Source organism: Arvicola amphibius, chromosome 2 (genome assembly GCF_903992535.2).
Source record: "Arvicola amphibius chromosome 2, mArvAmp1.2, whole genome shotgun sequence".
Classification (NCBI taxonomy): domain Eukaryota; kingdom Metazoa; phylum Chordata; class Mammalia; order Rodentia; family Cricetidae; genus Arvicola; species Arvicola amphibius.
In genome coordinates, this window is record NC_052048.2 from 139,736,492 (window position 1) to 139,760,239 (window position 23,748).

Here is a 23,748-nt window from a genome sequence, read left to right on the forward strand (position 1 = left end):
CACCACATGTTAGCTCACAGCTGTCTGTAACCCCAGTTCCAGGGGACTTGACAATCCTCACACATACGTGCATGCAGAAAAACACCAATGCACATAAAGTAAAAATAATTTAAAAAGAATGTGTCTCTCCACACTGCCAAGACATATGATAGATGTCTGTGACCTTTAAGAACAGAGTATTTGTATCTATTTAGGATGATTTGGGCATTTGCATTTTCATTTGCTTGTACAAATGAATTCATTGTTTTTATTCTAGGGTTATGGAAGAGAATCTCTAAAGACATTATCACACAAAAGGGCTAGATGAGCTCTAAAGGGAGCCACAGGATTTGGGCTTATTAACTTTATTAGCATAGTTATGTAAGAAAAAATAATCTGCTTTTTCTGCACTTGTTCTTAGGCAAAGGACAAGAAGCAATAAAGGAGACTGAAGGGTGTGTCTGAACTTAATGAGCTAGAAGACATTTTATTTATTTACTTACTTACTTACTTACTTACTTACTTTTGAGGCAGGATTTCTCTGTGTAGCCCCGGCTGTCCAGGAACTCACTATGAAGACCAGGCTGGCTTTGAACTCAAGAGATCCTCCTGCCTCTTCCTCCCAAGTGCTAGGATTAGAGATGTGCACAGTAAAATGCTCAGCAGTTTGACTTAGCCGTTCTACAAAGTGTACACATCTTCAAGTATTACATCATACATGATAAGTAGTATACTATTTTTGTCATTTGTATTTTGTCATGATCTGCCTTTCTTTTGTGCAGAGTCAGGTGCACCTCTATTTTGTGTATTAATGTTATACCTGTTTGAATGTGGATGCGTGTGAATTGGAAAACCCCAAATGATCATAGAATTTCAAAACTTAGTAGTATCTTTGTGGTTATGTTGTTTGACTGCCTTCATAGATTGAAAGTAAATAAAACAGGCAGCATTTAATGGCATACTAGAATGATGAAAAAGATGGGTAACCCTCACCATCATTGAGTATTTCCGTGACAACAGGTCTCACCCATTACTACATCTCAGTGTTTCTAACCTGTTGTCTCCTTTCTTAGTCCCCTTTGATACTGTAACTGTACTTGAAAGACTGGAAGCTGGGGATGTAGTTCAGTTGGTGGAGTACTTGGGTAGTCTGCTCAAGGTCCTGGTCTGCCTAGCAACTGCAACCATCACCACCCAAAGAGAAAGAGAGAGACTTGCTAATTTGTAAGGAATAACTTCTTATGGTTCTGAATGTTGGGAAGTTCGAAATAAAGGGCTGTCATCTAGCAGGAGCCTTTATGACTTAGAGCAGCAGGTTAAGGTTAAGGTTAAGGGGTGAGTATGCCTTTTTGTAAGAAACCCATGTCCTTGAATTTGCATGAACACACACTTGATGAAGGCTTACCTCTCGTTGGGTCTCACTGTTTAGCACTGTTGTCTTGGGGATGATTTGCTTTTTAGAGGACACATTGAAGCCATAGCATCTCTGAACATCTCTTTTGTACCAGGTTCTGTGGGTATGTGCCTCATAAGTCAGCTGTTGCTGCCTTCTTAGAAATAATGTTCCTGTGGAGAATCGAGATCAGAAATAAATGTGTTGAAACAAATCGGGCAGGAAGTGATATAAAGTTAAAGGCAGGAAAGTTAACAAGTGATAAAGAAGTGTGGTCTGACTTCTCTGAAGAGGCACATTTTGAGCAGAGTTCTCAATTATTGGAAAATTGGTTGTGAATAGTTTCTAGAAGAATGTTTCAAACTGAAAAGACTAAGACATTCAGGGCTTTGGGATGAGAGGAGAGCATCTTGATCTGTTTCAGGGTTAGCCAGAGGCCAAAGCAACTAGGAAGTATGAGTGACAGGAGAGGAAGCCATGGTTTATTAGAGGGCTCTTTGTAGGACTTTGGATTTTATAGTAGGCATGGTGGGAATCTTTGGGATGATTGAGAGTAAAGAAAAACTGTGAACTGGATTTATGTTTTAGGAGGGTTCCTCAGGCTGCTGTGTGGAAAATCGATGTTGGAGACTAGGGCAGAAGGGAGATGGAGTGGGAGGGAAGTGCTGTTGCCATAGTCCACACTCAGACCAGGGTTGTAGAAAAGAGTGGCCGGGCCACAGGTGCATAACTTCGTAGAAGCAAGGGTATATGTAATTTAGCCTTTACCCTTCAGCTAACCACAGGCGCTGATACTACTGGGTCCTGGCAGATGGTGTTGAATGGACAAATAAATGCAGATTTTTCAGCTCTATCTAAAAGATAAACTAAGCTGTTGTTGATTTTTTTTTTAACCCCCAAGAGTTCTTGACAGTGATCTTTCTCCTTTCCCCTCTCTTTTTCTTTTTTGAGATAGGGTCTTATTATGCTGCTTAAATTGGTCAGAATTCATGGTCTTGCTGTCTTAACCTCCCAAGTTCTGGGATGGCAAGCATGTGGCACCACAGCCAGCTCACAGTGATGTAATCTTAGCATCAACCAGACATGGACTGCTCTAGCACTGCCTAGGCCAGCCTGCTTCTCTTGTTTATGGGGTCAGCCAAGCAAGCAAGACTAAAACTACCCTAGAAGAGACCGTGACTTGGAGAACCAAATAAGAAAATGCCCACTTCACAAACTCAGATTATAAACCTTCTATTAAATGGTGTGCACAGCTACTTTCTCATTTTATTCACTGGCTCAGAGTTATTTCTTTATAATCACACAGCCAGCAAGTATCTCTCTCAAAACCAGTTATACATCTCTAGAGCTTTTATTCTTTCATCCATGCTTATTGATTTATTTTCCAAACAGTCGTCTATTGAATGCCTTGTAGGGTATACATAATAGGAATACTGACATAAGCAAGACCCCATGCTGACCTTGTAGGAAAAATCAAATAAAGAAAATCAAAGATTTTAATAAAGTATGATAAATTTTATAGTAGAACTAAAACTGTGTTTGGTTTTATGTAAACTAAACTAAAATACGGGCTTAATATTTGAAGTGGTAGGGGCCAGTGTTTCAGATTTAGGACTTCTTTGGATGTTGGAATATTTGAGTGTATATAAAGAAATATCTTGGGGTTGAAACCCAAATGTAAACACAGGATTCATTTTTGTTTTATGTGCACCTTATACTCATAGCTGAAGGTAATTTTGCATAGAATTTTTTAGTGTATCTGCATTTTGACTGCATCCTATCACCTAAGGATAGATGCTCAAATTTTCTGCTGTGGCTTCATGTTGGTGTTCAAAAAAGGTTGGATTTTAAAAGGATGATAACAGATTTTAGATTGTTCAGTTAAGAATGCTCAGCTGCTGAGCAGTGGCGGCACACAGCTTTAATTCTAGCACTGGGGGATGGAGGAGGCCAAAGGTAGTCAGATCTCTGAGTTCAAGGTCATCCTGGCCTACAGAGTTCCAGGATAGCCAGGTCTACACAGAGAAACCCTGTCTAGAAAAACAAAACAAAAGCAGTGGTCAGCCTGTAACTATTTCTCCCAGTGCTAGCTACCTGAGCATGCGTTAGTTCTTTGTTATCTTATTTTAGAAAAGAGATGAATTAAAATAGCATGGCAAGGCAGTACATGTATTGCTTACATAGACTTAAAAATCCCATGGGGTGTCTTCTGAAGTCTGTAAGAGGTCTTGGGAAGCTTTTGAGTTCCAGCTTTTCTGATGTCCTTCTCATCTGTCACATTGGTCACATTTCTTTTAGGATAGCTTAGGCATTAGTTCTGCCTCTGCATTTGGGAGTAGGCCTGATAATGTGAAAGGAATGTGTATGGGAGGAAAGGATTTGGTCCCAAGAACTGCTCAGTGTAATCAGACCAATGTTGGGATGTAGGCTGCGATAAGGTTAGAAGTGAACACACTGTCACATTGAGAGAGGGGGAAGACTGCCATGGACTTCTGAATCAAGGGTAAACGATTCTTTTTTTGTGGGTTTTTCCTGCTTAAGTAACTTATTTCTTCTTTTTGAAATATGTTTTTGAGTAAGTGAGAAAGTGCACCTGTCAAAAGATTAACCAGCTGAGAATCATTGTCAGCATTAATTTTTTCTTCAATAAATGACTCTCTGAAGCTATTTAGCAGTCTGTAATCTAGGTACAGAGCTGCTGACCTATGATGGATAATGCTGGATTTGTTTGTAAGCTTTGACTTAAATTGTCTACTTAATTTCTCTAGGTTAGAGCAACAGGATTAGGAGACAGGGTGGTTATGTGTTTTGAATAAGAATGAATAAGGAAATTGAGTAAAATAATTGTAAAGTATTAACACTTTACCATTTTGGTGGAGTAAATTAGAAGCTAGCAAAATGGTAGTCACTCACATGTCATTATCAAATGTTATGATAATTAGGTGTTTGTACATAATTGGTTCCAAAGTGTGTCTAATGCTATTATGAAATGATGTAACCTAACTTCCTGTGAGCATTGTAGGCTTCCACACACAGGGAATGCACTCCCAAGATCATTTGACTTACATCACACTGACTTTTGCTTTTAGTAAATGGTTAAAAATAATATGATCCAGGAAAGAGAAAGCTACTTGATCTGGCAATAGCAAAATATTGACAATTTAAGCTAGGCAATTGTGGTTCATTCCTTTAATCCCAAACTTGGGAGGCAGAGGCACTCAGATCTCTGTCCGAGGACAGCCTGAACAGAGGGAGTTCTAGGACAGTCAAGGCAACACAGAGAAAAACCTTGTCTTGGGGATGGATACACACACACACACACACACACACACACACACACACACACAACAAAATTTAATTTAATTTTTAAAAACTGTTGCATTGAGTAAGTTAAATTGAAAAGCAGGCATCACTTGTAGCTGTCTGTTCTAATGGCCAGGTCTAATCGTGGTACAGCTATGGTTTCCTGTTTCTAGGTTGCAAATGAGCTGTAAAATAATTACAAAACAGAAATTAACGCTTATATGGTTTATGCACATATTTACTGTTTTTAACAAGAAATATAACTTGAAAATTATGAACAAAGACTTCTCAATGTTAAGAAATTTTATTTCGTGGTTAATAAAAAGCTGTAGTGAAGTGGCCTTTTCTCTCCGTGAAGCCTGGATTAGAAGTCGTTTCACTGATCCTTTTAACCAGAGACTGTTGACTCATCAAGTCAGTTCAGAGCTACGAAGTAGCCAGAGTATGCTGAAATTCATTTCTGGTTCATGCTCATGTCACCAGAAAAGAGTTGCTCAGGGTGTGGCCGGAGGAGGGGAAGATGAGAACACTGCTGGTGGGGAATGCGTGTGAGAGAGACCTAGAGAAGCAGCCACCTCCCCTTCAGAAGGAGCCTGGCCACCCGAATGCCTACATGCTGGAGGCCCAGGACCCAGGTCTCCAGATCTCCAGATCCAGTAGGTGGGATTTGGAGAAGGAGCTTGTGAACTTGCCTTCAGAGCAGGTTCCTTTGTATGCTGTGGTGCCAGTCGGGCCTCCAGTAAACTCTAAGTGTATATGGCTGTGTATGTCTTTGGGGTTTATGATGAAGCTACATGATGCTCGGTTACTGGAACACTCTGAAGATTTGAGAATCTTCGATGCCTGGCAGAAATAAATTTTTGAGGCAAGGGTTAAATAAATCCCTTTTTAGGTTTTAGGCTTATCTCTTATTTTGGTATTTTACCTGAGCAGTTTTGCTCTAATCTCTTTTCCCTAAATAACTCAGGTGTAGGAGCTGCTCGGTCTGGAAACCTTACATTTATGGTGGGAGGAGTTGAAGATGAATTTGCTGCTGCCCAAGAGTTGCTGGCGTGCATGGGCTCCAATGTGATGTACTGTGGAGCTGTTGGGACTGGGCAGGTAATGTTGTCACATGATTGAGTCAATGTAAAATGTTCTTGTGACCAATTCTTTTTTTTTGGTTTTTCGAGACAGGATTTCTCTGCAGCTTTTTTAGAGCCTATCCTGGAGCTAGCTCTTGTAGACCAGGCTGGCCTCGAACTCACAGAGATCCGCCTGCCTCTGCGTCCCGAGTGCTGGGATTAAAGGCGTGCGCCACCACCGCCCGGCTCTTGTGACCAATTCTTACACCGTTTCCCCTTTGGCTCATGCTGTGGATTTCCTGCTTAGATTTAAGTTAAATTGGGATGAGCTGGTTTTTCATCATTGTTGGTAGGCTTGGGCAGATGTCAGTTCGATGAGGAAGAAGTAACGTGTGCACTTTAATCTTCTTGAAAAGCAAGCATTTCCTGTAGAAATAGATGGCTGATAGCACTGAACTCAGAACTGAACTGGCTGTTCCTGTCCTGCTCCTAACTCATGCTCATATTCCTTTCTTCCTTGTAATGCTTTGCCCAGTCACTAAAGCTCAAGGCTTTCATATTAGGACTCCTTGTTGAGTTTAAACTTACCATTTTGTAATCTGTATTGAGTTTTACCTTTGTTGATCATCTTGCTCATTCCACACATTACCTGGGTGTAGCCTTCCATTATCTCGAGCCCAGTTTGCTGCTCAGGGGGCCAGTAGATCTCTACTTCTACCATGTCAGAGTTTAACTTTCAGCCCCACTTGACAGTCTTAACTATCAAATATCTCCATGTTCCCTAAGTCATATATATAGTAATATTCTTATAACCCCAGGCTCATTTTATTCTTATAACCCCAGGCTCATCCCATGCTTCTGTGTACCTAGTCCTTTTATATACTTAGCATTTACCCTGATGCCCTTCTTTTTCTTGCCTATTTACATCCTGTCCTGACCTTCAGAGAGATGATTTCTGGTTCCACGTCCTCCATGACCCTGTTTTCAGTGATGAGATAACTAGTACTGAACTCGGAGACTGAATCATCTCTGCCCTACTCCTAACACGCACACGTTCACTCCATTCCTCCTGAACCCTGCCGTCTCCTCCATGGACTTCACTGTTTGGTGTTCTTGTGTGCTCATCTGTCCCCGTTCATATAGCATATCGTTCCCATTTCCCAATTAGAATGTAAATAGATCCCTTTGAGAGCAATGGTGTCACGTGCATCAGTCGTCCTTAGTGTTGAGGCCACAGTAAGGTGTCTTTTTTTTTTTTTTTAACCAAGTGGAAGAGACTCCCAGGTTCTGTTGAGGACGTGGGTTAGGCTTAGAGGGAGATACACTGAATCACATTTCCATACTCATTTAGAGAGAATCCACCATTGAATGTTTATTTGTTTGTTTGTTTCAAGAGAGAACCTTATGGAATCAGGTAAAGAAAGTTTTAGAAAATTATAACTGAAATAAAGATACTTAATATGCACTCTATTTTCAGTCTGCAAAGATCTGCAACAACATGCTGTTGGCTATAAGTATGATTGGAACCGCTGAAGCTATGAATCTTGGAATCAGGTTTGTGGAAGAGAACATTTTCATATACTAACAATTTTCATTGTCTTCCCTATTTGATTTTGGATGTTAAAAGATGATGTTCATGAGAGATAAATGAGTTAGTTCAGGAGCACATTGAGAGTCTTCATTATTGAATTTTAATAGACTTTGCTTATTGGACAGCAATAGGACCCTGGGGAATGTCGGCACTCTTCACCACAGCCATAGAATACGTTACACTCCACACTGAAGTTATCTTATGCTTTTTATATGGAGGCCTCATATTTTCTATTATACTGAAGTGCAAAAACTATAAAATTCAAACATATTTTGGAAATGTTAGGACAAATTTGAATGAAACATGTTTTTAATGTGTAGTGAATTCAAGTGTTATGCCATGTTACTAGTTTTATATACCTGTTTTAAATGTATTTCTCAGAATCTGCACTAGCAGGGTTCTTGGTGGTCTGTTGTCAGAATAACCAGGCTTCCATTCCTAAAGGTACAATTCATGTACAAAGCTTTCATTTTAACTGCTTGGTTACTCTACCTTAAGGTGGGATCTTTTAAAATACAATGTTCACTAATTGTTTATTTAAATTGAGTCAGAAATTCTCTTTTTCTTTTCAGTGATAATTCTCTAGAAGATTCTAAGGTTAATGCCTTAATTTTAACCTTAATCTTTTGGATTGGGAATACTATATATGATTAATCAACCAATTAATATTTTAATGTTCTGTATTTCATGAATATAATAAATACACATTTTTATTTTAGAGAACTCCTTTAATGTGTGCAGGCCACTTTTTCCATAGCTTTTCTTTATATCCCCAGGCTGCTTATCAGATAGATACAGCACAAAGTAGAGGAGTGACTTGGACCGCAGCTCTTGATAAAAGCAATAAAAAGAGCCAAAGTGCTTGAGATATTTTTTAAAACATGGTAATGGATTCACATTTCCTCTTAATTACCATATCAAGATGCTGTTGTTTTATTGAATTGCCCGTCTCAGATGTTAAACTATCTTGACCTATTAAGTTGTCATGTTGTAATTGAGATAAAAGAGGAATTTGCTTTGCATCAGTGCTAATTGGTTTATCAATATCCCATACCATTTACATTTTAGAACCATGTCTATAAGATGGTAAGGCATGTCTGTACAAAGCCTTAATAAAAACGTTGTGCGTGGGAGCCCTTTAGAGCATCATATCTGTGCTTTGGCCAGTTTCAGGCTATGGAAAAACTTGTTACTAGGTATGTTTATTTTCACATCTGTCCTCTAGACCAGTTTCATAGAAGAGGAAAACAAAACTTTCTGGAATTTGAATTGTTTATAAAGTTAATTGTTGCTAACAACATAATTAATATCCATATCAATTTATATGTACGATTTATTCTTATTTTTCTAGAAATAAGGGACTAAACTATAAAAAGTAAAAGTCTGGGTAAACCTAGGTTCTCCTAGACTCCTGACATGCCCCCTTTCTCATGAGTTTGCTTCTACTCACTGAGCATCCCTGACTTAGGATGCTCCTTAGGCATTGTATCTTCTGGCATTTCTTGAATACTTTTCTGTCAAAACTCTGATTATTTCTTTTCTGAAGCAAACCCTTGGGTTGGATGTTGTGGCACATGCCTTTATTTAATCCCAGACCTTAGAAGGCGGAGGCAGGCAGATCTCTCTGTGTCTTTGAGACAGACCAGCTTGCTCTACATAGTGAGTTCCAGGCCAGCCAGAGTTCCAGACCCTGTCTCCAAATAAGTAAACAAACAAACAAATGAATAAAATAAATAAAATAAAATGAAGCTTTGAGGACAGAAAGATGGCTTAACAGGTAAAATGAGAACACCCACTTCCAGGCCTGCCAACCTGAGCTTGATCCCCAGGATCCACATGGTGGGAAGTGAGCACTGACTCCTGCATGTTGTCCTCTGAGCACACACATGCCATGACAAGTGAGTGCACACACACGCGCGCACGCGCGCGCGCACACACACACACACAAATGTAATTTTAAAAAAATCAAAGTGAAACTTACATCTAGGGTAATTCCTTGTGGAAATTCTCCAGATGCCAGCTAATAAAGAACAACAGGAATATCAACTGACCAAAATGTGTGATCAAGGGAAAGTCCTTGGCTGCTGCACTGGGTTGATTCTCAAGAAAAACATTGAAAGTGGCATAAATCCACATAGGGACATGAATAACAGAAAAATGGTTTATCTTATTTTGGTCATGACCCAGTGTGGTAAAATAATGTTTGAGAATAGGAAGCATTTCTATGGTTCCATGGTATAATAGAACCTAGCACTCCTGACTCTGAAAAATGTGAAACTTTTAAATGTTTAGTTTTACCAAAACTCTAAATATATATAGGTCTGTGTGTGTGTGTGTGTGTGTGTGTGTGTGTGTGTGTGTATTATATGAGAGGAGAGAGACCTATAAATATAAATAAACTGTGCATAAGAAGTCAAAAAACAAGGCAGAAACTTTATTGTTTTATTTAACTACTAAAATAATATATAATTTTCTAATGTTTTAGATTGTACTAAGTTATTTCCCACATTGCCTAACAAGAGTCTGCCTTAGTGTTCTGACAGCCTGGGATGAGAGCTTCTGCTGTTGTCTGTCTTTGTGGTTTACAGACACGGTTTAAGGTGACAGGATTGTTCTCTAATAGAGTATAGAGAGCGGCCACGATTTATTGCACTTTGCAAGGTGAAAGGGAAAATTGGCATCAGCAAGCATAAATTCCCAAGTAGTAAATTCCCACGGAGTAGTACAGCATCAAAGTGGTTCAGCTGCATTTATATTCTGCTCACTCACAAGTAGAATTTTCTAGAGTATTAATGTCAACATTTACAAATTGAGTCGCCTGTTCCAGTGACATGATCATTTCTGATTAATTTCATTCTTATAAGTCAGTGTTTTCCTTTTTTTCTGTAATATGGTTTCTCTTTAATAGAAGAATAAAACCATACAGTTTAAAATTGACCCTTTGCTCTTTTACAGTGAGCCTTTATAGATGTTAGTGAAATTTTAAAATTTTGTTAAAAAAATAAAGTGCAGAAAATATTGGTGCATAATATACTTTGAGAGTCCTTTATATTAGATCTTTTTCTTTTCTACCTAGACTCCTAGTTAAGACTTTGAAGTCGTTGTGTAGCGTGAGAGAGGTTTGTGATCACACACACAACATTGTTAATGTACATTTTGTTGTTTCATTTTTACTTGTGCTCCACTGAGAACTGATTCTTAGGAAACGCTTGTGAGGTAACAGGTGACTTGGTGGCCGTCAGCCCACTCGCCTCCTGCAGCCTCTGTTGTTTTGCGTCTAAAGGGGCCGTAATCACCGCTGCTTCTGGTGCGGGCGTTGAACGCGCTTCACAAGGGGGCTTTTCCCACAGGTATACTCCCAGTTTCCTGACTATTGCACCTCAGTTTGCCTTTTCTCTTGTGTGAGCATTAAAGCTTTTATTTTTTACTTTTATTTACTATTTTGATTTTCGAGAGAGTTTCTCTGTATAGCCCTGTGTATCCGGAATGAACGCTGCAGACCAGGCTGGCCTCAAACTCAGAGATCCACCTGCTTCCGCCTCCCGAGTGCTGAGATTAAAGGCATGTGCTGCCACTGCCTGGCGAAACTCTTATTTTTATATCCTAAGCAATAGAACAATTGCAGGAGGTTAATAATCAAAATGTTGATAGGATTTCTTAACTGATAAAGTGCCACACATTGATTGACTGGCACATGTCACCACATGACACGGCGAGTTTCAGGCTGATTAGAGTCTGTCTAACTTGCATTCAGCTCTATACAGATGTCTGCCTTTCTCATTTTAAAGTGATAATGCTACCAACCCCCCAATGGGTTATTGAGATGGCTGATAAATTTTTGTAACTTTTGGGGTGGTGGTGGATTTTTTTATTTTATTTTGAGACAGGGTTTCTCTGTGTAGCTTTTGAGCCTGTGTGGCTCTAGCTCTTGTAGACCAGGCTGCCTCTGCCTCTTGAGTGCTGGGATTAAAGGCCTGTGCCACCACCGCCCAGCTTCTGTTAGCTTTTTAAAAGTAGTTCCTGGCACATAGTACTTAATGATATCCAAGGTTAGGATTTGACTCTTATTTGGACAGTTTTCCTTCATAACCTTTCTTATGAGCTGACTGTGTGTGTGTGTGTGTGTGTGTGTGTGTGTGTGTGTGTTTTATGGAGCTGGAGAGATGGCTCAGCAGTTAAGAGCACTGACTGCTCTTCCACAGGTCCTGGGTTCAACTCCCAGCACCCACATGGCAGCTCACAACTGTCTGTAACTCCAGTTCCAGAGGACCTGACACCCTCACACAGACATACATGCAGGCAGAATACCAAGGCATATAAAATAAAAATAAATAATTTTTAAAAAAGAAAACAGCAGTCACTCAGTGAAGACTTGACTAAGTGGAGAGGAGAGGCGGGAGGGAATAAGAGAGAGGACGGGCTCTGGCTGCATGGCCCTTGGGTGTGGATGTCCTTTGGTAGGCAGGGTGCAGCCTGTGCTTCTTTGTTGTTGCATTGACTCCTGCCTGGAACTGACACATGGCAGGTCTGAGTACGTGTGAGTGAGTTAGTGATTAGCTGATTAAAATGAGCACAGTTTTAGATGTTTTCTTTCCAGATCTGTTTCTGTTATTGCAACCCCCAGTTATTCTTACCAAATACCAGTGTAGATACCTAAAAGGTAGAACGTGAACAAACTTTTAGCCCCTAAGATTTTGGTCATGGTGAAGGCAAAGAATTTTTATACTTTTTCCTTTTTTTAAAGTTTATCATGCATTGGTTTTACTTCCAAAAGTTCATTTAATGTTTTTGTGTTTTAGAGGTGAGTGGGTTTGACATCGTGACGTTTATTTGAGTTGCATTATATATGCAGTCAGAGCAATGAATTCATTCTGTTTATATCAGAGAACATGCCAGCAATTGTAAAGCCACAAGCATGCATGCACACACTCTCGAACCACCTCCAGTGGCAAGTTATTATGGGGACTGACAGACTGTCATCCTTTTGATGGCTTGAGCTGTATATCTCCTGAGCAGCGATGGGGCTCTTATGCAGAAGTATCATATGTTCCCAGCCAATTTACAGGGAAGCAGCAATAACATTTTATCATGGTTGAGAGCCCAGTAGCTGCTTCCTATTAAACTTGCCCTTTCAGATACCTGTCTTGGATTAATTTGTTGATTTCAAATGGAAACTCAGTCTTCTCCAGTGAAGCATGACGTTCTAGGGTAGACTCTCTGAATGACAATTACTGTGTATTCTAGCTGGTTTCAGACCATTACAAGCCTTGGGCACAGTGGAAGACAGAGGACTTCAGTAACTGATTTTAATATCCTGTCTAATTCTAGCTGTCAGTTCTGTATGTGCCAGCCGAAGAAGCCTCAGAAAAAGGAAATGCAAAACACTCCTCACTTGCTCTTTTTAATGATACACTTTGCTGCAGAGTGGGGGCAGGGAGGGAGCAGGAGGCTGCTGAAGGGAGTCTGCAGGACAGGCAGCATCAGGTTTGGAAAGTGAGCGGAAAAACAGCTCCCACCTGATTTTGTATGTGTGCATGTACCCTTTCGATGCCTCTAGATAGTGACATGTTCCTAAGCCAGTGCCAGTGTTTCCCCTGGCTTGTTCTATTCAGGGGAAGCAGAGGGTGTTCCAAAGTTAGGGAAATAGTCTTAACTCGCCATTTGAACAAATGCTGCAGAGTGTGGACCTCCTTTGCAGTCAACAGTCTTGTGAAGTTCTAGCCAGCATAACTCAGAAGGTTCTAAAGAAGGAAGTCCACTGCTTTAGATGTGTTGGCATCTTGGAATCTAAGACAATAGGATGCCCCTTAATGTTTGGAGATGTGCTGTCATTATGGGTGTATGTTTTGCTTAGAGAATACATTTGTGGTTACAGCAGTTAGATAATGGCTAATCTGTGATTTTTCTTTTCACAATTATTCCTTAAGAATGCTGCCTTTGTCTTCTCACTTTGTGTCTCACTGTCATACTGATAGCTTGATTTTATTTACACTGGGAAGAAAGTATCTGTTGCAAGTACACACACAGCAAACTTGGGTCTTTTTCTTCCCCTTGGCATTTTAAAGCAACATCTGACTAACGTGGCTGAGGTTGGCCTGGAACTTGCTATGTAGCCCAGGCTGGCCTTGAACCCCTGATCTTCATGCTTCTGCCTCCCACTTGCTAAGATTAGGTATACACTACCATGCTCTGCCAAACTCGGGTATTTTCAAAAGACTGAAACTGTTGCGCTTCTGTCTATTATTGGACAGAATGTGTAATAGCTGATTTGGAATCTTCATGTTTGATAGAATCCTTAATAAAAGACCCATCATCATAACATGGGCCAGCATACAAACTCAACCTGTGTGGCACTTAGTGTGCTGTTTATTACTACCACCTTGGAAGCCTGATTGCATCTTGTATCACACTGGTTCTGTGTGACTCCTGGCTCTCAGCTCTCTTCCCTGCTTTAGCATCAGTAAAAATGCCTTGCTGTTTGGGTATTCAGATTTTGCAGCAGACTATACACTAATCAATTTAAGCATGCCGAGGTGCAGTTTGTTTAACATTTATCTAAGTGTTTCTTTTCAATTTTTTTTTCTAGAAGAGATTGATTTTAAGACAAAGTAGAAAGCTTTATGACAGTTGTTTTATAATGGTCCTTTGCATGAAAGAAACCAATAAATGGCTGAGTAGGAAGTTTTATTTGAAACTTGATTCAGTGATACTTAACAAACTGGGTTTCCCAAACTGTGTGAAAGTCCTTGGGCTCAAGCTGATGAGCATTTGCTGCTCTTCCTAGGGTTGCACTGAGCAGCCGTTTATGCCATCAGCCCAGTGAGAGAACAAATGATGTTTCCGCTCGGGCAAGCTTTGTTTTATCAGGATCAGTAACCTTATCAGCAGGTGACCCAGAACTCTAACGCATGTCTCTGAATAGATAGCATATGTCACCACTCTGGGCAGACTTGCTTCATAAGCAAGATTATCTAATGAAGGCTTAATAAATAAGGAAAAGTGTGCAGCAGGAAATACTGCCTTTTAATGCTAACTTTTCCTAAGCACCTTTTACAGCTCATCGTTCAGCTCTTGCGATTACTCTCCTAAAAACCACAGGAGTGAGCATACATGTAAGTGCTGCCACCCAGACGCCTGCGGCTTTCCAGAGCTGTCGATACTTCTTTCTGACATCGATCACTTGTATGCGATATAGAGTTTAGATTAGCAGGCTGGTTGAAAGTTCATAAGTGACAAAGCAGTATCGTCTGGAAGGCAACAGAACCTGCGAGTGTGAGAAGCCGCGCACATTGTGATGAGGTGATGCATTCCTCCTCTTTAGAGAAGATGCGCAGGTTCTCTCAGGAGTGAGCTTGTTGATTGGCAGCTCTTTTGTTAAGTTTTGGTTTTGAGACAGGGTTTTTCTATGTAGTCTTGGCTGTCCTGCAACTCACTCTGTAGACCAGGCTGGCCTCAAACTCACAGAGATCCTCCTGCCTCTGCCTGAGTGCTGGGATTAAAGGTGTGTGCCGCCACCACCTGGCTTTGATCAGCGGCTCTTAATAGCACATAACTGATTAGCTTCTTCACTTGGTTTGAGTTTTATGGATGGTATTTTGTTGTTGTTGTTGTTTGGGTTTTCTTTATTTTTACTGGGGGCTTGAAAGAGGGGTCTCTATGTCATCCTGGCATTCGTTGTGTAGACCAGGCTGGCCTTGAACTCAGAGAGATCTGCCTGATTCTCTCTTCAGAGTTCTGGGATTAAAGGTGTAAGCCACCACACCTGGCCTTTATTTTGGGTTTTTATGAGGTGGGCTGCTACTCTGTAGCCTAGGTTGGTCTGACACTTTATATCCCAAGCTGATGCCCACTTGCAGTGACTCTTCTGTCCCCCAGTTCTGTGTGGTTTTTAGATGTATAGTGATAAACAAACAGGTGGAATGCCTTTACTTGTTAGTAAGTCTGGTGTGAATTGTACATTCTGATATTTAATGTTTTCCTTTAACCTTTGAAAGGTCAGGGCTTGATCCAAAATTGTTGGCTAAAATCCTGAATATGAGCTCGGGACGATGTTGGTCCAGTGACACTTACAATCCTGTACCTGGGGTGATGGATGGAGTCCCCTCATCTAATAACTACCAAGGTGGATTTGGAACAACCCTCATGGCTAAGGTATGTTAAATGCAGAGACTAACTGAGAGGGAGAAAAGCAATATTGAATAGTATAATCCCTACCATCACACACAGAGGCACACACACCCCTTTCAACAAAACATGCACCCATCCTAGAAGGCAAATTGTTACAACAGTGAGTCAGTTTCCCACGAAAATTAGTGTAAATTTGGCTTTGATTAAAAAAAATCTTTACCTTGTTCATTTTATTTCTGGGCCAGGATAGACTAAGATTTTTCTTTGGAGCTTGGGTTTGTTTATAATGTAAGTTAGTGAAATTTGTCCTTCATTATAAACTTGCATTAATTTACCAACTCCTTAGATTGGGAGTAGTGGGATTCCCTGGTTGTTAATGTACTTGTGTTAAAGTATGCATGGGTTTCAAGCGCATCTTCCTGCTTTAAGTGTATGTAGGGATTTATGTGCAAATTGCTCATTTAAAAGGCAACTCACTGCCCTCATTTCATTTGTCATCTCAACTATAAAAAAAAAAAAAAACAAAAACACTTAAGCCTTCAGATTTTTCTGGCCTCTCATAGCACTCACCACTTCAACCCCATTCAGATGTGGTAACACATTCACCCAGATGCTGTGCTTGTTCTGCTCTCGTGAATTCCCCAGGACACCTGTCCATCCTTCTTCCTCAGTGTGTCTTGAATCCATTCAGATTCCTTTTCTTCCTCCACCAAAACCGTGGTAGTGTCTCATCTGCTTACACAGCCAGACGTCCCACTGATCCTTCTGATCGTCTCCATATTGCTTTCCGCATGATATCGGAGTAGGCTAGAATGGAAAACCCAAGTGTGTCACTTCTGGTACTGCCTTTAAAAGCCCGCAGCTCCTTGTAGGTTAATGTCTCTTTCTGCAGCTTGTCTAACAAGGCCTTGATGATATGGCCTTTGCTTCCCTTCCCTGTTCTGCTCCTCTCTGTGCTTTAGCCGTGCTGAACTCACTGTTCTTTTTCCCTTGCTCCCGACCTTTCTTCTGACTATTCTCTGTCAGGATTGTTCTCCCCGCCACTGTTCCCTCAACCCCAGATGCTTTTACCTAACTAACACCTATATTTTAGCTCTGTGCTTAACCATCTGTTTGTTCTGGAAGGCTTTACCCAGGACGTGGACTCTACCTCCTGGGCTCCCATTCTGGTACTGTTTCTCCCAAAAAAATACTAGTCCCTCTTCATTGTCGGTCTCCAGACTGAGTTTGTGTAGGCTGCAGCTGTTCATCCTCGCCCCTCTCTGCCTGTGGATAGAGTTCTAGTTGAGACTGTCTCCATGTGTTTCCCTTCATGCTAGAAAACACTTCTTATAGCAGTCATATAGACCTCTACAGATTTGATAACCCCAATCTCTGTTTGGTTCTTTGGTTTTCTGAGGCAGGATTTCTCTGTAGCCCTGATTGTCACTCTGTAGACCAGACTGGCCTTAAACTCAGAGATCCACCTGCTTCTGTCTCCTGAATGCTGGGATTAAACGTATGTGACAACACAGACTGGCTTGAAAAAAAAAAACATCTTTATGTAATCCTGCCTGAACAATATTTCTATCTAAAAACAAAGTAAATGGGTTTCCTGAAGGACAGGAGTGTGGATATTTAGAAGTCAAGATTTCTGTTTGTAGCACTTTTCCAGCTATGTGAAAGCACTTAATAAAATAATACAGGCTAGGGTGTGGCTCAGTGGCAGCATGCGTGCCTACCATTGTATGAAGCACTTGGTTTGATCCTCAGCATCAAAAGAGAGAAAACATACACACACTCATACACTTGATGCATGTAAGATTTTTTTTCCAGATTCTATTCTTCTTCCTCCTTTCCTCCCCTTAGCAGCAAGCAGCCTAGTTTCCAAATGTGTCTCAACCTGCTTTCTCCTGCCTATTTGATTTAGGATCTGGGATTAGCTCAAGACTCTGCCACCAGCACCAAGAGCCCAATTCTTCTAGGAAGTCTAGCCCACCAGATATACAGGATGATGTGTGCCAAGGGCTACTCAAAGAAAGACTTTTCGTCTGTGTTCCAGTATCTGCGGGAGGAGGAGACCTTCTGATGTGCCCTCTGGACATGGACACTTGAAAACAAGACTCTGTCCTGAGCCTCCTTCTAGCTCATTCTGAGTGATGGGTTTAATCAAAGATCATCTGTCTGCTTTTGATTGCCTACATTACAGTAATCCATGGGATTTCTCACCCAGTTTTAAATGATGCTGCTTTCATCTGTTTAGCAAACATACCTGATGGTCTCTGCTAAGTAGCTCAGTTGACCTTTTTAAAAAGTTTGATCCTTGAGCACCTTCAACAAAATTGAACACTGATCAGGATATTTTATTTACTTCACTTTGCAATTAAAACCAAATGTTTTGTCGACAAGATAGAGCCCATGGTAAAAATGAAAGAAATTGGATTGCAAAGACAAATTAGAGGGAAGTTTTTTCCTGTTAACCAGATGGGGTTATTCCTTTCATTCCGGGTTGCTGACTTACTGTCCGGGATTGACGGGTAAGACGGTTTGTTGACAGTGTCTTCCTGTTTGAATTGTTACAGTGTCTAAGTGTGCCCCTCCTGTTACAACTTCCCACGCTCAGCCTGCTTGCTTCTGTATTTCTGCTTCCTGTATATTCTTACTACATATTTTTGACTCCAGAAGAATGACATCTTTAGACTGTTTCAGAGCCAATGATGATACTTCCTTTAGATAATTATTACATTATTCTAACTATAGTCATATTATTTTGAATTTAAATAAATTTCTATGCTGATAATATTTTCTTGGAGCTTTTTATTTTGTCTCTACCTTCCTTTTTTTACAAGTTAATGGAGGAAAGGGGAAAAGAACAAAGGAAGAGGGGAGGTCAAAAGGTACAGAACTTAAAGTTGGCCATTAAGAGGCCAGCCTCTAGCTGACCTTCTGAAGACTTTGACAGCTATGTGCTTGAATGTTTCTAGGTTGTAAGTGATACAGAATTCAGCATCAGATGTAACTTGCCCTTACCCCAGTGTGGAGTGCAGTCCTTCAGAAACAACATAGTGATAAACCTAGACACCGAGTTGGTAGAAATATTATTATGTTTATCATTTTTCTGGCCTTATTGAAAGTGCTAAAGATGACTTGGCCTCACTAATAAATGAGACCAAGTCCTTGCCCTTAGAGATTCTAGCATTTTCTTGGGAGCGGGTGTGACAAAGGGTAACATGTGTCAGGTCATGAGAACTAAGAAGAAGCTGACGAGGGGTGTGTCAGAGGTACTTGTTAGCGTAAGTGTTCTCTTGGATGATACACTGATACAGATAAAAAGTAAAAGCAAGCCCCATGGATATTTGAAGAAAGCATGGAAAACAAAGTATGTTACCCTTAGGGAACAGCGAGGAATACAGACAGGAAGGCTCTAAGTGAAGTGGTCCAGAAGAGGGGCTGTGGCAGGACATGGGCTTTCCTTCTGAGTGAGATGATGGTGTATCAGTTTGCTTTCGCTGGGTAACAAACCACCCCAATATTTAGTGGCTTAATACAATAAAGTTACCATTTTTCAAGATTATCTAGTGTGACTTTTTCCTCTGCCTGGGGCTTACCTAAATGGGACTGAAGGGTCACTCAGCTGGGACATTTGAAATGATAGTGGCTCATTCTTCAGGAAGCTGGCTTGAACCTTTTCACCTGGTAACAGAAGTGTTCCCTGAAGCAACAGAGAACCAGCCCATGAACAGGCATTTTTCAGTCATCTGGCAGGTTGGCAGAAGTCACACAGCAAGACCAGCGTCATCTTGGGAAGGGAGCACTTGAGCATGTGGATACAAAGAAGGGCATCATGGTAGCCATTTGGCAAACGGCTTTCATAAAGGTGAGTCTGTGAAGGATTTTGTTCATAGGAGTGACATGACCTGACCTCTCTTAAAGGGTTCATGGTGGATGCTGCATGGGGAGTAGGCTGCAGGCCATGGGTATGGGGTATGAAGTGCAGGGGAGCCAGTTAGGAGACAGTTGTGGTGATGCAGACGAGGGATGATGGAAGATGGGCTGGGGTGTGACAGTGAGGTCAGAGACAAGGAACATAAAGATGGAATCACTGACAAGAGGGTGAGGTCAGAAGCATCAAGGGCAACTAATAACTGAGAAGTGGAAGGAAGTAATTGTGTCTTCGGGAAAGGGGGTCTGACAAAGGTTGGATGTTTATGAGAGAAAAGGTAGCTCATTTGAGGTGCTTAGTGATGTCAGAAAAGAATGAAAGGTGTAAAGACAGCCCTGTGTGGGTGGGAAGGTGAGGCTGGAGGACTAGGAAAGAGAGAAAGGTGGGAACGGGATCCTGCAAGCCAAGGGAAGAGGGGTTTTAAGGGACTGATGGTTGCCTGTCAAAACCTGCCCGTACCTTGAGTGAGTAGGGAGTAGAAATGAGTCGTTGGGATTTGGCAAGAGGTCACGGGTGGCTTTGAAAAGTCTTAGAGTTCAGGGTGCTAATGAAGGAGGGAGAGGAGAAGAATTGGAGGTGAGGAGGCGAGACAGGATGGGTCCTGGCAGAGAATGTGGAATGGGAAGTTTATTCAGTAGCAAGATGGGAAGGCTAGACATTTCTAATATTGCAAATGTGGATGGAGTGGGGAAGTGATGGTAGGAGAGGGGACACTCGCTAAGTGGCTCTTGAGAGTCGGGAGGAGAGCGTCCCTCTGCAGTGGCCTTCCATGGAGCCGAGAGTGGAACTTTACTTACATGGTTTTCAACGTGAATGATAAATGTTAATCCAGGATGCACTTTACTGGCCTCTAGCATGACCCTGGGAACAACTCCTCGTACTGTCAGTCTCGTCTGTGAAGGGCTTGCTCCTGCTCGATTGGAAATAAAGGAATAGGAGTTAAGAACCATGGCAAGAGTGGCTGTGCTTTCTGAAACTCCAGCCCTGCTGCTGGGACATCAACGGGAACCCGCACTTCAAGAGATAGTTCTTGGAAGTCCCTCTGAAGTTACACTACGAGTCAGCACCTTGTCAATTGTTCTGGTCTCCGTGTTCCCCAGATGGAAATAAATGTGTGCAGGGAACAGCATCATTCACGGTGGCAGAAAGGGAGACATTTCTCTCCGTTGAGGAGAAAAAGAGCAGGGGCCTGGAAGTTGCATGAAAATTGTTTTTGAGCTAAGAGTTGTCAGTTTGAGAAGCTGCTGAGAAGTGGCATGATACAGGGGCTGGACATTAACCATTTGGATTTGGCAAATTGGAAATCATTAGTGATATTTTGAAGAATCTTGGGAATGCATGTAATACGCACCCTGTGTGGTCTAAGAATAAGGAGAGATGATTTGGCCATCAAAGGAGCAAAGTGCTGAAACCAGCCTCGAGAGTGGGCCAACGGAAAGGCTAGATGCAAAGAAAGGGCCACGTGATCTGTGCTGCCAAGTATATGAGATGTCAGAAAGCAAATCCATAGAGATGGGTGGTTGATCAGTGGTTGCCAAGGATTGAGGAGAAGGGAACTGAGGAGTTAACAGCTAATATATTGGTATGTGTGTGTGTGTGTAAGAAGGCAGATCTCTTTCTCTTGATAATTGGTTCTCAAGTGGAAAACACACCCATTCTCTTAAGAATATAAGGTAATATCTAGAGATGTTTTGGGTCGTCATGTTCCTAGAATTTAGTGGAGAGAGGCCAAGGAAGCTGCTAAGCATCCCGCAATACAGGACAGTACCTAAGAATTAGCCTACCCACGATGTCCATAATGCAGACTTCAGAGAACCTTGCTCTTGGGGGCCACAGGGTCTCAGATAACACACCAACGCCTAGAATCCCCACCTTTCCTGACAGACCTGGTTTTCCTGCCCATTGCTCCATCCAGATCTCAGAGCATCTCCTCCTTCTCCATCCGTGCTGATTCTAAATCCCCAGTGTTTGTCACAGACTCAGACTTGTCCACAGGTTTGCACCCAGGGTACCTCACAATTGCTCTTAATTTTCTTAAACTGTTTCACTGTTGTAGAATTTACATAAAATCAAAAGCTCCCCTTTGCACTTTTCCTTAAGTCAGGCTTACATAGCCACCGCCACAGTCCTGGCTTAGAACGCTTCCATCCTTGACTGAAGTCCCTTGGATCCAGCTGTCCCTTTCTCTGCGACCACTGGGAGCCACTACTTTGAGAGTCCCAGCTGCTTCTTGGCCGCTAGTCTAGTTCTTCCTCACACTGCTTTGCAAAAGGTCCTTCCAAGATGGCAGTCTAATGCGGGTCCCCTGCTTCAACTCCTTTAGCTTGGGATGCTGCCGGAGAACTCCTAAGCGGTGTTCAAGCCCATCAGCGCCCTGGCTTCTGTGTAACTCCACCAGCAATGCTTCCCCAGATTTGGGACTTCGCCATTTCCCAAATCTTCCATGTTCCTCACATTCTAGTTAGAAGTCAGTGCCTTTGCACAAGCTCTTCTCCCCCACTCTGCCTACCCAATACCCCTCCGTCCCCTCCTGAGGAACTAGCTCAGGTGCCACTGTTAGATAACTTTCGGCAGCTACCTCAGGCAGTCATTTCCCCATCAGGGGAGCTACCTGTTTCATTATAGTTGCTGCCTTGCTCCCTTTCACACTGGGATGGGAGCTCTTTGAAGAAGCAGAATGTGTCCTGTCAGTTTTGAGCATCACCTTTAGCACTTGGCATCAATGAGGAGTTGAGGTGAGGGTTTGCGTATATGCGAGTAGAGACTATGGGCATTGTGTGTGTGTTGAACGAACCACTAACTGTACCAATGGTTTTCCTTAAAGACTTTTGCTTAGTGTTAAATTTATTTTATATTTGTTTGTTTTGTTTTATTCTATGTATAGCCTTGGCTGTCCTAGAACTAGCTGTGTAGACCAGGCTGGCCTCGAATTCACAGAGATCCACCTGCCTCTGCCTCCCGAGTGCTGGGATTAAAAGTATGCACCACCACTGCCTATAGTGATACTTTATTTATGTTTTATTAAATAAAGCTTATCTGAATATCAGAAGGGTAAAGCTAAGCCACTAGAGGTCAGACAGTGGTGACACATACCTTTAATCCCAGGATTTGGGAGACAGAGGCAGACGGATCTCTGTGAGTCCAAGGCCACCCTGGGTTACACAAGATCAATGCAGAAACAAACCCAGGTGGTGGTGCCTTATACCTTTAATCCCAGCACTAGAGGGATTATAAAACGGGAGGGAGAGAGGCTCTGGCTGCTTAGTCTGTTTACTCTGCTTAAGCCTGTTTAGTCTGCTTAGTCTGCAGTTGCCCAACCTTGACAGAGGTAAGACTTCGCTAGTGGCTTGGTTGCTTCCCTTTTCTGCTTTTCAGGTTGAACCCTAATTTTTTTTTTTATAATTTATTTATTTTTAAAAAGAAAACAAGCTATCTTTTTTCATTTTACATACCAATCCCAGTTCCCACTCTGTCCCCTCCTCCCATTCCCTCTACCTACCCCACCCTCCACACTAAGCCCTGTCCACTCCTCAGAGAGGGTAAGGCACATTGCTTTGGGGAAGGTTCAAAGCCCTCCCTACTATATCTAGGCTGAGCAAGGTATTCATCCAAAGAGAATAGGTTCCCAAAAATCCAGTACAAGCAGTAGGGATAAATCCTGGTGCCACTGCCAATGGCCCCTCAGTCTGCCCCAGCCGTACAACTGTCAGCCACATTCAGAGGGACTAATTTGGACCTACGCTGGTTCCCTCCCTGTCCGGCTGGAGTGGATAAGCTCCCATTAGCTCAGGTAAGCTGTTTTAGTGGTGTTCCCATCATGGATTTGACCTCTTTGGTCATATTCTCACTCCTCCTACTCCTCAGCTGGGCTTTGGGAGCTCAGCCCAGTGCTCTGCTGCAGGTCTCTGACTCTGTTTCCAACAGTTGCTGGATGAAGGTTCTATGGTGACATTTAAGATGTTCATTAGTCTGACTACAGGGCAAGGCCAGTTCGAGCACTCTTTCCTCTATTGCTTAGGATCTTAGCTGGAACCCTAAATTCTATCTCTGGGTTTTTACTCTGTGTGCTGCAACTGCCTGGGTCCACGTTTATTTTATTAATGATTACACTTCCTAGCACGCAACTTCCAAATAAAAAATCTTACAGAATTTGGATCTTTCACAGAGTTTTTCTTTTTCATCCAAAGTTTGTAAACTTTTGACTTTTATAAAAACCAAATCAAGTTTTTACAGTGAAAGATATGCATTTCTGGTAGCAAGTCCCTCCTACGTGTACTTCAACCATTGATCTGTGCACAGGTAATCTCCTGCTAGCACAGATTCGCTCACTAAGGGACTCTACAACATTGTGTCTGACACCATAGAATCC

The 23,748-nt window shown here is 41.8% G+C and overlaps 1 protein-coding gene across 1 annotated transcript in view; it reads left to right on the forward strand.

Moving 5' to 3' along the window:
- Hibadh (3-hydroxyisobutyrate dehydrogenase) overlaps positions 1-18,238 on the forward strand; it is a 105,809-nt gene extending 87,571 nt beyond the window's left edge. Inside the window, exons 5-8 of the mRNA XM_038318182.1 lie at positions 5,643-5,776; positions 7,217-7,293; positions 15,325-15,481; positions 17,367-18,238. Of these exons, the coding sequence (XP_038174110.1) occupies positions 5,643-5,776; positions 7,217-7,293; positions 15,325-15,481; positions 17,367-17,525 (527 nt within the window). The 3' untranslated portion in view covers positions 17,526-18,238. The remainder of the gene's footprint in view (positions 1-5,642; positions 5,777-7,216; positions 7,294-15,324; positions 15,482-17,366) is intronic.
- Positions 18,239-23,748: the final 5,510 nt, after the last annotated feature.